Source organism: Gekko japonicus, unplaced genomic scaffold (assembly GCF_001447785.1).
Source record: "Gekko japonicus isolate JY-2015 unplaced genomic scaffold, Gekko_japonicus_V1.1 scaffold554, whole genome shotgun sequence".
Lineage (NCBI taxonomy): Eukaryota > Metazoa > Chordata > Lepidosauria > Squamata > Gekkonidae > Gekko > Gekko japonicus.
The window spans coordinates 281370-297433 of NW_015171520.1; the positions used below are offsets into that span (position 1 = coordinate 281370).

General features: G+C 48.8%; 1 protein-coding gene across 1 annotated transcript in view; it reads right to left on the reverse strand.

Annotated features, from left to right (window-relative positions):
* Positions 1–296, reverse strand: part of LOC107117330 (C-type lectin domain family 2 member D-like) — a 10893-nt gene extending 10597 nt beyond the window's left edge. The window contains exons 1-2 of the mRNA XM_015419424.1: positions 287–296; positions 3–152 (exon numbers count right to left, since the gene is read on the reverse strand). Of these exons, the coding sequence (XP_015274910.1) occupies positions 3–152; positions 287–296 (160 nt within the window). The remainder of the gene's footprint in view (positions 1–2; positions 153–286) is intronic.
* Positions 297–16064: the final 15768 nt, after the last annotated feature.

A 16064-nucleotide genomic window follows, 5' to 3' on the forward strand; every position in this document is an offset into this window, starting at 1 on the left:
GCAGTTCCTTTGGCTGAAGTCCCAGGTCCCTTCAGCACTGGAGAAATAGTAGCACCTTCCTTCGTACCCAACCCAGCTTTTAGGGCATGAAATGGTATATAGTAAAAAAACGGAGCTAGTTGGTGACTTGCCAGCGGCTGGTTTGTTCCGAACTACAAGTAAGAAAACAATGTTAAATAGGGCTGGCAGCTTGATTTAAAGTTAGGCATATTAATTTTAGCAGATTAAATAACTTTGTGTGTGAATATAAACAAGTAAGAACAATGATTCTGAAGCAAGGATTTGCTTTTAGCCATGACGAATTTAGATTTGCAGTGGCTGGCAGTGGTTCTGCAGCCAGGATCTCGAGCCTACTAGCTGACTGTATTTGCAGAGTGCAAAGGCACCAGGTAAGGAAGAAGCTTGTGCTGCCTTGCCTGACCAGGCAATTCCTAGTACGTGCTTTCTTCAGTATTTGGGGTGGGTGGGAGGCACCTTATACCAGAAGAATGGAAGGAGCTCAGCCATGGAGTGTGGGACCCCTCAGCTCTTCGCATGAGCCCTGAAAGACCCAGGGGAGCCAATCCCTGTAATTATGTCTTCACAAGGAGGACAGCACCTATCCAGGAAAGGGGGACAAAATTTCTAAGGCAATACTTGACACCCATTTTGGGGAGGAGGTCATCATAACTTGTATTTAAATAGTATTACAATAGCTCAAGAGTGATCCCCCCTGGAGAAGGAAATGGCAACCCACTCCAGTACTTTTGCCAAGAAAACCCCATGGACAGTATCAAAAGGCTAAAAGATATGACGCCGGAAGATGAGCCCCTCAGATCGGAAGGTGTCCAATATGCTACTGAGGAAGAGCAGAGGGCAAGTACAAGTAACCCCAGAAAGAGTGAAGCAGCTGGGCCAAAGCCGAAAGGGCGCTCAGTTGTGGATGTGTCTGATGGTGAAAGGAAAGTCCGATGCTGCAAAGAACAATACTACACAGGAACCTGGAATGTAAGATCTATGAATCAAGGTAAGCTTGACGTGGTCAAAAATGAGATGGCAAGACTGAACATCGATATCTTAGGAATCAGTGAACTAAAGTGGACAGGAATGGGCGAATTTAACTCAGAAGACCATTATATCTACTACTGTGGCCAGGAATCTCGTAGAAAAAATGGTGTGGCCTTTATAGTCAACAAGAGAGTGCAAAAATCAGTACTGGGATACAATCTCAAAAATGACGGAATGATTTCTGTCCGATTCCAAGGCAAACCATTCAACATCACAGTAATCCAAGTCTATGCCCCAACCCTTGATGCAGAAGAGGCTGAAGTGGACCGGTTCTATGAAGACCTACAACACCTCCTAGAACTAACACCAAAAAATGATGTCCTCATCATCATAGGGGACTGGAATGCTAAAGTAGGAAGTCAAAAGGTAACCGGAATAACAGACAAGTTTGGCCTTGGAAAGCAAAATGAAGCAGGGCAAAGGTTAACAGAGTTTTGTCAAGAGAACACACTGGTCATAGCGAACACCCTTTTCCAACAACCTAAGAGGCGACTCTACACATGGACATCACCAGATGGGCAACACCGAAATCAGATTGACTATATAATTTGCAGTCAAAGATGGAGAAGCTCTATCCAGTCAGTAAAAACAAGACCTGGAGCTGACTGTGGTTCAGATCATGAGCTACTCATTGCAAAATTCAGACTTAAACTGAAGAAAATCGGGAAAACCATGAGGCCATTCAGGTTTGACCTAGATCACATCCCTGATGAATATACAGTAGAGGTGAAGAATAGATTCAAGGGTCTGGATTTGATAGATAGAGTGCCTGAAGAACTATGGACGGAGGTTCGTGACATTGTACAGGAGGCAGCAATCACCACCATACCAAAGAAAAAGAAATGCAAGAAAGCAAAATGGCTTTCTGATGAGGCTTTACAAATAGCAGAGGAAAGAAGGAAAGCGAAAGGCAAAGGCGAAAAGGAAAGATTTACCCAACTGAACGCAGATTTCCAGAGAACAGCAAGGAGAGATAAGGAGGCCTTCCTGAATGAACAGTGCAAAGTAATAGAAGAAAACAATAGAATGGGAAGGACTAGAGATCTCTTCAAGAAAATTGGAGAAATCAAGGGAGCGTTCCATGCAAAGCTGGCCATGATAAAGGACAAAAACGGTAGGGACCTAACAGAAGCAGAAGAGATTAGGAAAAGATGGCAAGAATACACAGAAGAACTATACAAGAAAGACCTCGATGTCCTTGACAACCACGACGGTATAATCACTGACCTCGAGCCAGACATCCTGGAATGTGAAGTTAAATGGGCCTTAGAAAGCATTGCTAACAACAAAGCTAGTGGAGGTGATGGTATCCCAGCTGAGCTATTCAAAGTCTTAGAAGAGGATGCTGTTAAAGTTCTGCACTCCATTTGCCAGCAAATTTGGAAAACGCAACAGTGGCCACAGGATTGGAAAAGATCAGTATACATTCCAATCCCAAAGAAGGGCAATGCCAAGGAATGTTCAAACTATCGCACAATTGCACTCATATCACACGCTAGCAAGGTCATGCTCAAGATCCTACAAGCTAGGCTTCAACAGTACGTGGATAGAGAACTACCAGAAGTACAAGCTGGGTTTCGAAGAGGTAGAGGAACGAGAGATCATATTGCCAACATTCGCTGGATTATGGAGAAAGCAAGAGAGTACCAGAAAAATATCTACTTCTGCTTCATTGACTATGCTAAAGCCTTTGACTGTGTGGATCACAACAAACTATGGCAGGTCCTTAAAGAGATGGGAGTACCAGACCACCTCACATGTCTCTTGAGAAACCTGTATAAGGGCCAAGAAGCGACAGTTAGAACCGGATACGGAACAACTGATTGGTTCAGCATAGGAAAAGGAGTACGACAAGGATGTATACTGTCACCTTGCTTATTTAATATATATGCAGAGTACATCATGCGAAATGCTGGCCTGGATGAATCACAAGCGGGAATTAAGATTGCTGGGGAAAAGATCAACAACCTCAGATATGCAGATGATACCACTCTAATGGCTGAAAGTGAAAAGGATCTAAAGAGCCTCTTGCTCAGAGTAAAAGAGGAGAGCGCAAAAGTGGGCTTGAAGCTCAACATCAAAAAAACTAAGATCATGGCATCCGGTCCCATCACTCCTTGGCAAATAGAAGGGGAAGTCGTGGAAGTAGTGACAGACTTCACGTTCCTGGGATCCCAGATCACCGCAGACTACAGCCATGAAATTAAAAGACGCCTGCTACTTGGGAGGAAAGCGATGGCGAACCTAAACAGCATGATAAAAAGTAGAGACATTACCCTGCCAACAAAAGTCCTCATGGTCAAAGCAATGGTATTCCCAGTAGTCATGTATGGCTGCGAGAGTTGGACTATAAGGAAGGCCGAGCGCCGAATAATAGATTCTTTTGAACTATGGTGCTGGAGAAGACTCTTGAGAGTCCCTTGGACTGCAAGAAGATCAAATCAGTCAATCCTAAAAGAAATCAACCCTGACTGTTCCCTGGAAGGCCAGATAATGAAACTGAAGCTCAAATACTTTGGCCACCAAATGAGAAGGGAGCACTCACTGGAGAAGACCTTGATGCTGGGAAAGATTGAAGGTCAAAGAAGATGGGGACGGCAAAGGATGAGATGGTTAGACAGTATCATAGATGCAACGAACATGAAATTAAGCAAACTTCAGAGGACAGCGGAAGACAGGAGGGCCTGGCGGGATCTGGTCCATGGGATCAGACTGTGCGACTGAACAACAACAAACAATAGCTCTCGCTCTCTCTCTCTCTCAGCCCATTTCATATGTTCAGCCCAATAATGAAATATGTGATTCATTGTGTTATTGTGTCACACACATAGCCATCTGTGTAAAGTCTTCATTCCCCATGTTCTGATCTGGGGAGTAGCTAGGGATGGGTAGGGCCGATTCATGCTCCTCCATAAGGAATGGCAAGAATTCACATCTTGGTATTAGTAATCATTAACCAGGCAGTAGAACCCCTGCCAACCTAGCAGTTCAAAAGCAAGAAATTGCAAGTAGATAAATAGGTACCACTTCGGTGGGAAGGTAACAGCGTTCTGTGCGCCTTGGCGTCTAGTCATGCCAGCCACATGACCACGGAAACGTCTTTGGACAGCACTGGCTCTTCGGCTTGGAAACGGAGATGAGCACCACAACCCTAGAGTTGGATTCGACTGGCTTTCAAGCAAGGGAAACCTTTACTAGAATCCCAGTCAGGAACCAATTATCAAACTGTTTTTGAACTGAAATGAAATAGTTAACAAGGAAGCAGCTGATTAAGTCTTTATTAATTATGTGCGTACTACTGAAAACAGCCTCTTTTATGGCTTTGTGTTTAAATGCATAAAAATAGCAAATCTGCTACTCTCCTCTGTTCAGAAACACCTTCAGGGCACAAATGCAACATAATTTGCAGTGCATTGAATGCTGAGCAAAAATTTTGCTCTGATTTTCTCAGTGGACAGTACATATGGAGAAGTCATATAAGTAACATTCTGGATACTGTTTTAGTAAGAGTTAGAATCCAGGAATCCTATGGGTGTGGCCAGCCATATAATGTCTTCTATCCAACCACTTGGCCAGGAAGGAGAACAGTGCTTGGTTGACAAGCACCTGTCCTCACCTCCATATGATTCCTTCATTCAAAATGCTTCTCAGGATGGAGTGGGAAAAAGGTACAGAGAAGTGGCTCTCAGCTTGCGGTCACACGCTCCAGTTGGTGCAGAGGGGGAGCAAGCCTATTTCCTCTGGAGGAATTTGTCACGCAGTTGCAAGATCACACATCCTTTGAAGCTGTAGGCTCAGCCCATCACTGCCCGATCTGAGTGGGGTTTTGGTTTTTGTTTTGCCTTTTGTTTCCCATGCACATAAATGAGAAATTGCACCTCTGCACTGAGGGTTCCCCATGGAGTGTGTGTTGATGTGCATACTGCTCAGCGAGGGTGGGGGGAATGGCACCAAGTCGGGATGGACTGATCAGACCATCCCGATGGCATGAGTGCGTGCTTGAGCAATCAGACAGGGGAAAGTCTGTCCGTGGCCTGCCGGGACCGGTTGGAGCTGGACTTTCCCCGATGTCTTTTAACTCCACTTCTGTGGTGGAGCAGCATGGGTTGCTGATGACTGGGGGATGTTTCCCAGATGTTGCTGTCTGATAGTGCCTTTTAGATCTGTCAGGCATTCGCAGCTGAGTCAGATCTAAAGGCGCGTGTGATCACAGCCTCAGACAGCTATCAAGAAGTGTGGCTTAGAAGCCAGAGGTGGACATAGCTGCAACATGGTTTAGAACCAGAAAACTCACCTGACCACCATATGACAAAAAGGATAATATGTAATACGACCAGTATAACAGCCTTAAGTGTTGTTTTCTTCTTAAAGGGCCACGTAAAACAACAACTGAAGCCTAGAGTGAGGCAAGGAGAGGTTAATTTATGCTGTAACTTCATGAAAAAGAAACCTAACTTAAACTTTCATTGCAGTGATTTTGGGCTGCAACTGCTAGAGCTGTGCATACCGCAGGTCTACAAATACCCTCTTGCCTTTGGCAAGTAATAAATTAATTGCCCCCAGGCAACCCAATGAACTCCATGGAGGAATACGAAAGCCGCCACCCTGCCTGGGTCTCTCCATGCTTCTGTACAAAGCACACATACTTGCTGTCACGCCCACCCTGCCCGCCTGAGGTCGCAATGCGTTCCACTGTCATATTTATTTATTTATTTATTTATTATTTATATCCCGCCCTCCCCGAAGGGGGCGGCTCCTCAGCTTCAGACCTGGGAGGGGAGGGTTTTTTCCTTGGGTCCACCTACTCCCAGCCATCACACCATTGCCTCTATCTCCGGCAGCTGGCTGTCATCCCTGACCTGCTGTCAGAACTTCCCTTTTGTCTCGCTCCTTGCTCCCGTCCTCATTCCGCTCTCAGCCCCCTTCCCATTGGGTCTAGCCCTTGTCCATCAGGGCTATGCCTGATGTCTGAGTCCACCGCCCCACCCAAGTTGACCTGGTGACTTCCAGTTCCAGGTTCACACTTGGGCTTCCCGCACCACCTGCCGCAGTTTCCTCAGGTCCCAGCCATTCCCCCACAATTCCCCAGTCACCTGTCATCACACTGCCCAACTTCTGCACACCTGGATCTGTCTTTGTCTCTCCCAGGTGGCACATTACCACTCCCTCCATTGGTTGCCCCCGCCTGTCTTGCTGCACTCCTTTGGGAAGCAGCTGCTGCCGTGACCCAGGGACTTGCTGGGATGGCGATGAAGAGGTGTTTTCCATCTGGTGAGTGGGCCGTGCTTTTCCCGCTGGGTCCTTATGCCGCTGTGTCGGAGTCTTCCTCAGGACTGCATCTGAGTCCGGGCTCCATGAGGTTGGAACTGAACATATGCCTATAACAAAAAAAAAGAGAAAAGAACTCAGTTTTGAGGATACTGAATACAATTCCCACAAACACATGAATATGCCTTATATTGAATCAGAACGTTGGTCCATCAAGGTCAGTATTGTCTGCTCCAACTGGGAGCTCTGTACAGGTTCTCATGTCTTTCACATCACCTACTGCCTTAACTGAAGGTGCCAGGGATTAAACTTCAGACTCTCTGTATGTCAAGCAAATGCTCTACCACTGAGCTATGGCTCCTCCCCTTCCCCAATGTGAAATGTTGTGCATGTGTTATATGGTTGCAAAAGCAGGCAATATACATTCAGCCCAGATATTGCTAATTGCTTTCCTGATGGTGGTCATGCAGTCATGGAATACCTTTGTTATGAAAGTCTGTTGAACTTCCTCCTCATTTTTAGGAGACAGGTGAGATAGTCTTTTTTACCAGGAATTTGGAAACTGTTGATTGGCCCCGGTCACATGGAGAATTTGCCGCGGGAGAGCCACGGATGCTGGGCGGATTTTCGGGGCGCAATCACACCGCAACATCTGGCAAGTGTAGAGCACCCATGGCCAACCCATGGCGTGCCGCCGAAGCTGTGCAGTTAAAAAGTATCTCAACAAATGTACTAGCAAATGGTTTGCCACGGGGTGCCGATAGAATCGTTCCGTGTGATCGCGCCGGTGCGCAGCTCCCCCCCGGCTGTCCTCGTTGACGCGGACGCACTGACGGACAAAACCGCAGTGTGCCGTTGTCACGTCTGATCGCATTCTGACGGGTCTAATTGCACCGGCACAGAGCCACCCCCCCGTTATCTGGCCCGTGTGACCAGGGCCATTATTGTGTTCCTGGTGTCTTATAATTTGCCAGTTTTACATCATGTTGCAAGATTGTTGGATCCCAAGCATTAAAAACAACTCCACGTTGCAAAGCAAGTAAGGTTTATTTCAAAGCGTTGGTTTGACCAGAACAGGACATTGTTAGGAATAACTACAGGTAACCAGGGAAGGCATAATAAAGACATTTGAACCAGGGAAGGACCAATGGGTCCAATTCCCGCTGGCGGGAATAGACCATACAGTTCGCGCCCATTGCATGGGAACGCAACCGTTCTGAAATGTCAACACAGGTTCAGTTCACATGCAAGATACCCAAAACATTCTAGGCAAAGCTCTCCCCCTACACCCAGCTGCATGACCTTGGCAAGTTCCGCGGACTACATAACATACTCAAGCAAACAAGAAATGAGAGGGAGGGGTGAAGGGAACTACACAGGAACCGGAATGACAATGGCAGCTAGCTGACAAAGATGCAAGTTAATCCCCTTGGAAATGTAACTGATGGAAAGGCAGTTCAGAAATGATTTAAAAATGAATGACCAATTTTCATTGCTAGAGATTATAATGTGTTAATATCAGCAGCTTTTAAAGTCTGTTGAGAAGTTTCAACAAGTACAGAAGAAAGAAAACCACATCTTAAAGAAGGTAATTGTAAAGATGGGTTCTTCGTTGATTTCGAAGTTCAATAAAAGAGCAACTCTCATGTTTTCCACCTCTGCTGTAAGTTAGCACAACAAGGGCTTAACTCAAAGTGTTCATGCTACAAGCCCTACAATTGTGGGGGCTCTCTTCACCTGTCCCTAAGGAGCACATTTAACACACTGCATTGAAGTTTGCTGAATAAGCATGAAAGCCATTAGGGAGCACTGCAAGGAAAACCAGCTCCCCCAGGAACTGGAGTCAATTCCTAACCATGTTCTCCTTGTGAGAAGGGAGGATGACAGAGGTGCCCATGTGAGCTTGGTAACAAGCTGGGTTCTTGCACATCACAGCTTCAGTGATGTCTGCAGCCCTGGCATCTCTCCAGCTGCTTCTATATGGAGATGTTTCCCCATTCTGTTCTTATTGCGGAAGCGTGGCAACAGAGCTTCTGCAAAAGGGGTATTTCCTGAGGTATCTGTCACTTCCTCTGCCCTCACCACTGCAGTGTTTTTTGCCTGCTTTTCCCCCCCTTTAAAAAAGGTAGTAGCTAAATTGCTTTACTGTAATAACACTGTATCATCATCATCATCATCATCATCATCATCATCATCATCATCATCATCTGGCATTGTGTGTAGTATATATTGCCAGGAGATCCTAAGATTGTCTGGCAGCCAGAAGTTCTAGCTCTTTTAGCGTTATGCACCACTAGTTGGCAAGCTAGACTTGTTTTTAAGGCAAGTAATGTTTCAGAGGTGGTTTGCCACTATCTGCCTCTGAGTCACGACCCTGGTATTCTGTAATATACTCATGCCTGACCGCTTGCGAGACAAGGGCTCCACACGGTCACCAGCAGCTGTCGAGCTTCACTCCCAAGGACAATGGACTCTGCTGATTCTAGACCACACCAATAGAGGCTAGGCTCCTGGCCGAGAGCCTATGGAACTCTCGGACACTGTAAATAGCCAATACACGGAGTGGGGTATGTTTGGGATGTGGGGTTCTGTGGGCATATAAACCGGCCTGTGAGCTGAGCAATTTGTCTTGTTCAGAACCTTTAATAAAGTCTTACAGCTGAATCACTATGTTAGTCTAAGTACTTTTCACTGGGGACAAAGGTGGGATCCACCCTCCTATGAACAGAGACCACGCACTGAGCATTGCATCGAGCCCCAGTGCCGATATCACTGCACGCCGCTCTGCCTCGTGCCCAGCATCTCCGGCTGCTGCTCACCGCACCACTCCCAGCTCCGAGCATCGCACCGCTGACCCCGAGAGTGTGGTAAGAAAATTTAGAAATATGGGTTTGGGTTTAAAATGAACCAAACAGTTTATGAAATCCATATATATATCTGTCTTTGCCCTTGCTAGCTGACAGCCACAGCCTTTCTCACTATGATTCTTTGCAAGCCCTTTTTGCTCTAAGCAGAGCATGCCTCAACAGCTTACAACATTCCATTCCCTGCCCCAGGTGCGAGACTTAAAGCCAGTTTGGGAAGTGACAGACGCCAATTTCCTAGGCAATAAAATGTGTGGCCATTTGGGAAACTGGCAGACTTCAATCCAAAAGACTAACTTCCTGAGATACAGAGAGTTCACACGCACCCTGCTTTCATCTCAGAGTTAACATCAAAAGGACAGTTTACTTCCCACATTGGGGAACACCTGGAAGAAACAATGACACTGTATTGATCCTGTAAAAATGTGGACACTTTTGTTGTGTGAGACCAAGGAAAGGAAACAAATTTCCTGCAAGACAATTCCAACTTCTAAGTGTTAATTTCCATCTGTAATATGATTATCTAGGGACCCCTTTGATCTTGGATATAAATATTGGTCAGTTACAACAGACCCCTGCTGACTCTTAGTAGGAGTCAGTCCGAGAGCTCTCGTACGCTGCATGCATGGGGTGGGGGAAACTTTGCTTGCATGTTTTATTTTTCTGTGTATTCTATCAATGTTTAGGAAATAGGATTCTACTGTGTGAATGTTTTTCTATAATAAAGATAAGTTTTATTTTAAGAAGAGACCTTTGAATGTCTCTGCCAGAGCCTTAGTGATTTCCAAGCTTACACTTCTGCCTTTGGTGAGGAGGCAAACACACAGGAGACACACGAACTGAGGGGGGAGAGTGTGGGTGACATGGGTAAACACGCTTTCACAAACACGTGCAGCCACCCACAGTGTTTTCTGCCAACAGAGAGCAGCACCACAGCGCCCCCTGCTCCATCTCCCGCCACTGCTCCCGAGCTGTGACCTCCATGTGGGTTTGGTATGATGGCTGCCGCCACCGAGAGTCTCCCCGCGTTCGATATCTCCCGCCCCACCGAATGGGAGACATGGCTCAAGATGCTCGAGAGCCACTTCACAATTAACGACATCACTGACCCAGGGAAGAAGAAGGCGCACCTCCTCTGGTACTGTGGGATGGAGGTGCATCTCCTGCTCAAGGATCTGACTGTGCCCCGGCTGACCAAGGACAAAATGTACATCTCCTTGGTCAAGGCACTGTCTGATCACCTCGCCCCCAAGCCCACAAAATTCACGGAGAGGATGGACTTCTTCGCATGGGTCCAGGGGCTGGACGAGTCGGCCTCTGACTTCTTGGCGGGCCTTCGGCGGGCTACCATGAGATATTCCTTTCCGGACCTGGCAGACGCTCTCCTCAACCAATTCCTGCCCTTGCACCAAAGCCCACAAAATTCGCTGAGAGGATGGACTTTTTCGCAAGGGTCCAGGGGCCAGACGAGATGGCCTCCGACTTCTTGGCAGGCCTTTGTCAAGCCACCACGAGATGTTCCTTCCCAGACCTGGCTGACGCTCTCCTCAACCAGTTCCTGCTGGGCCTACGGGAGCCCAAACTACAGAGGAAACTTGTCAGCCAGGACACGGTCGACCTCAACAAAGCAATTCGAGAAGCCACCGCCTACGAGAAATTGCACCAAGACCGCCGTGCCAAGGCGGTCCACCGCACACAAGCAATGGTAGGCCCCGACACCTCCAAGGATGAGGGGATCCTACAGGTCCACCACCATCCATCCCATCGCCATCAACGCACTACCAGAGGCATGGTGGTGAAGCCTACTCTACACCTGTGGCCTGCGCCAGCTGTGGCGATGCCATGAGCCGATTCTGGGATGCCATCTGCCGCTCCTGCAACAAGGCCGGACCTCACCCAGGTCTGCCACTCCAAAGGACAGCGCCAGAAGACCACATCGCAGCTAGAGGCTACGGATCTTCACTCCATCTCAGCCCACCACCAACAGATGGTATGTAACTTGCCCTCTGATGGCCCCGACAAAGTGCATGTGACTGTTGTTATAGAGGGGTCCCCCTGCCAAATGGAAATTGACACGGACTCGTCATTTTCCATCATCTCAGCCAAGACTTTACACTCCCTATTCCCATGAGGGGTACCCCGTCTGCACAAGCCAGAGGGTCTGCAGTTGCGGGACTTCAATAAGAACCCTGTAGCGGTTCGGGGCTGGGGCAAGTTTCAGGTCTAGTTTAAGGACTTCTTGGAACTATTGGACCTGTTGGTGGTGGAAGGGCGCCTTGCCAGTTTGTTGGGTCTTTCCTGGTTCAGGCCCCTGGGACTTACAATTGTGGGGGTGAATCAGATCAGGCCACAAGACTTTTCTGCGGTTTATGTGGAATTCCCCAGGGTTTTTGATGGGACCTTAGGGCAGTACACCAGGGCCCCCATTTCTCTGGACCTTCACCCCACCGTCTGGCCCATTCGTATCAAGGCCCATCCCCCCCCCATCGCCATGAAACCAAAAATTGAGGTGGAGTTCGATCGCCTTGTTGAGCAGGGGGTGCTAGAACCGGTGGCGTTCCCCCATCATCATGTCGGTAAAGCCGAATGGGGACGTTCGGATTTGTGTGGATTATAAGTGCACAATCAACAAGGCTTTACAGGACCACGCTTACCCGGTCCCCATGGTAAGCCATGTGTTGGCCACTCTGGTGGGGGCACGGGTCTTTGGCAAACTGGATTTGGCTCAGGCCTACCAGCAGTTGCTGGTGGATGAGGCCTCCATGAAGGCACAGATTATTGCGATGCACAAGGGAGCATTTAAGGTGACCAGGCTACAGTTTGGGGGGGGTGGCACCAGGGATTTCCCAATCATTCATGGGTTCCCTTCTTAAAGGCATCCCAGGAGTGCAGCTGTTTTTAGATGATGTGATCATTGCGGCGCCGGACGCCGCCACCTTTGCCAATTGGCTCCAGGCGGTCCTCCAGAGGTTCGACTCCGCCAGCCTCAAGGTGAGGAAAGAAAAATGTCTCCTTGGGGTGCCCTGCATTGAATTTCTTGGGTTTGCTGTCGATGCCGAAGGAATCCACCCCATGGATGATAAAATTAAAGAGATCACACAGGCCCCTCTTTCTTCTTCCAAGACTGAACTGCAGGCTTTCCTGGGCCTGCTCAATTTTTATCATGCTTTTTTGCCCCTAAAAGCCGCAGTGGGGGAACTGCTCCACCACCTCCTGGATAGGGACGCTCCTTGGGCCTTCCAGGGGGTCAAGGATTTGCTGACTTCAAACTCGGTACTGCACCACATCAATGAGTTGCTCCCGGTGGTGCTCGCTTGTGACTCATCTCCATATGGGGTGGGGGCAGTCCTGGGCCACAGGTTGCTGGACGGCCGGGAGGTTCCTATCGCCCACTATTCTCGGATCTTGTCTTCGGCGGAGTGCAATTACATGCAAATCGACAAGGAGACACTGGCAATAGTGGCGGGCGTTAAAAAATTCCACCACTATCTCTACAGCCGGCCCTTTACCATGGTAATGGACCATAAGCCCCTTCTTGGTCTCCTGGTCCCTGACCGCCAAACGTCTAAGATGGTTTCGCACCGGGTTCTGCGATGGTCCATTTTCATGGCAGGCTACAGCTACATGATTGCCGATCAGCCGGGGACGGCCATGGGACACGCAGACGCCCTGAGCTGCCTTCCGCTGCCGGCCATGGACCCCAACCCGGCCCACATAGTTGACCTCTTGGAAGCCCTCCCCGATAGCCTGATTCACATGTGGGAGGTTGCCTGCCTCACGGCCCGGGACAAGGTTCTCTGTCGGGTCTTGGACTGGGTGGGGAGGGGGTGGCCTATGGCCAAAGAGAGCCCCGAGTTCGCGCCGTTCGTCTCACAGAAAGATGAGTTGTCGGTGTACAAGGGTTGCATGATGTGGGGTGGTCGGGTGGTGATTCCAGCCCCACTCCGGGTATGAGTCTTGGAGGCCCTGCATGAGCACCACCCCGGGGTTGTTAGAATGAAGGCGCTGGCACGAAGCCTAGGGCGCCAGAGAGGGCCTGGAAGTCCTCTCACCGCCCCTGGTCTCAGCTCCATCGGGACTTTGCGGGGCCACTCCAGGGGCAGTTGTTCTTTATATTGGTCAATGCATACAGCAATGGAGATAATCCCCATGCCCTCCACCTCTTCAAGGTCCACCATCAAAGCCATGTGGCAGATCTTCAGCGCCCAGGGCATCCCAGATACCCTGGTGATGGACAGCAGAACAGCCTTCACCTCCGGGGAGTTCCAGGAATTCACCAGCTACTACTGCATCCACCACATCCGCTCGGCCCCGTTCCACCCCGCCACCAACGGCCAAGCAGAACGCATGGTGAGGACCACCAAAGATGCACTTCGCTGGCTAGAGACCAAAGACTGGGATTACAAGTTGGCCTCGTTCCTCTTCGGACAGAGGACCACCCCACACACCACCACAGGATGCAGCCCAGCTGAGCTGCTCCTAGGCAGACGGCTCACAATGAGACTAGACTGACTACATCCGGACCGGCCCCCAGAGCGAGAACCCGACATCGAGTCGCCAGAGGCAGCAAGGGGGTTCTTCCCGGAGGACCCTGTGTATGCTCAGAGCTTTGCCAAGGGGCCTCCCTGGATTCCAGCGAGAGTGGTGACAGTTAAGGGGCCCCGCTCCTACGAGGCTCATCCTCCACTGGCATATCAACCAGCTACATTGTCGCGCGCTGCTTCTGGAGCCGGAGAAACTGGAGGAACCGGTCGCCCCCGATACAGAGGAACCTGTACCACCCATCACCACAGACCCGGTACCCTGTCCGTCACCAGTGCAGCAGCCCACAACACCCCACAAGACTCCAGGGTCAACTTCTCCACCATCAATCAACACCCCGCCGAGTGCAGCAGTGCCGGCCCCAGGTCCGCCAACCCCGGGACTCTGCCGCTCCACCCAGGAGCAGAAAGCACTGGCGTACCTCAAAGACTCTGTATGTGGGTGTCTTTCGGACCAAGGGGGGAGGGGTGTAATATACTCATGCCTGACCACGTGCGAGGCAAGGGCTCCTCGCGGTCACCAGAATCCGGTGAGCTTCACCCCCAAGGACAATGGACTCTGTGGACCCAATAGGGGGCTAGACTCCTGGCCGAGAGCCTATGGAACTCTCGAACAGTGTAAATAGCCAATACACGGAGTGGGGTATGTTTGGGATGTGGGGTTCTGTGGGCATATAAACCGGCCTGTGAGCTGAGCAATTTGTCTTGTTCCGAACCTTTAATAAAGTCTTACAGCTGAATCACTATGTTAATCTGAGTACTTTTCATATTCCTTGGAGGTCACCCATCCAAATACTATCCAGGGCTGACCCTGCTTAGCTTCCAAGATCTGACGAGATCAGGCTAGCCTCGGCTATCCAGGTCAGGGCAATAATGTTGTAGTGATATATCCACTACTGATTTAAAATAGCTGTCAAGAAGCCCATTGGTGTTGGAGGGGCAATGGCCAGCACAAGAGGAATGGTGCTACCTATGGCACTTCATTAGGGTTGCCAAGCTCCAGGTGGCACCTGGAGATCTCCCGCTATTACAATTGATCTCCAGATGACCAAGATCAGTTCCCTTGGAGAAAATGGCTGCCTTGGAGGATGGATTCTAAGTTGTTACATCCTGCTGAGCTCCCTCCCCTCCAAACCCCACCCTCCCCAAGCTCCACTCCCCAAATCTCCGGGTATTTCCCAACCCAGAGTTGGCAACTATACCCTGAATGTGTGCAGGAAAATAATCCACCCCTTCCTTTCCCTGCAATTCCCAAATCTACATTGGACACAATCTTTCAGGAAATGCTGTTCAAAAGCAGATTAGGGTAAACACTCAGAGGAGCCAGGGAATACCCGGAAGGTGGTGGTGTTGTGCGGAAGCCAACCTCCCCCATTGCAGTTTGTCAGGTAACACGAAGCAAGAGCTTCCTGCAGAAACAACCACCCACTTCAAGCAAACTTCAGCAATCTTGAGCTATTATTTTCCACAATATACTTATCCAGAGGAGTAAGATCTATCCCACAGACCAATAACCTTATGAATATGATTGAGCCAGCTGCAGGCATTTATAATCTCAAGAAGGAAGGGTGTTGAATTATTTTTCTGTAACTGTAAAAGAGACACAGCCAAGTTACGGCTCAAGAACTTTGGAAAAGAAGATTTGCGTTTGACTCCTCTGACCCACTTTTACATGGGTCAATAAGGTTATTTTCATCATCAAAAGTGAAGACTTTGTCATATCCATATTCCATTGAGTGTAGGCAAAAGCTTCACAAGAAATTGTGGAGGAATTATTATTATACCAGTCAACAATGCCAAATGCCAGTATTTTGTTAACTTGGGGTATAATCACAATTGCCCTGTAGATTAAATGTTGTATCTAGGTACTTACTTTGCCTTGTTCCCTCAGGAGCTGCCATTTCTCTACCTGGCTCCAGTTGCAGGCACTCTTCATTCTCATTGTTGTCCATGGACAAAAACTTAAGCAGAACAGATTGGTTTTTCTTTTATGAAGCCCAGCTTGTGAGTGAGATTCAAGTGGTGAGCGAGACTTTTTGTGTGTTTTTAATTTGTGTTCTTTCAAAAGATCTTGTTGTATTTTGTGTCCTTTGGTGTGACGGCATCTGAAGAAGTTGTGCATGCACACAAAAGCTTATTCCCGGAATTAAACTTTGTTGGTCTTAAATATGCCACTGGACTCAAACTTGGTGTTACTCTGTTAGCTGCCTTGCATCTGAGGAGATAAAATGGGATATAAAAGTTACAAAGGCTGCGGACACACGGAGCATTAGCCACGCTACAGAGACAGAAGATAGCGGATTTTCTGGGCGCGATCACAGCACCACATCTGGGAAGCGTAGAG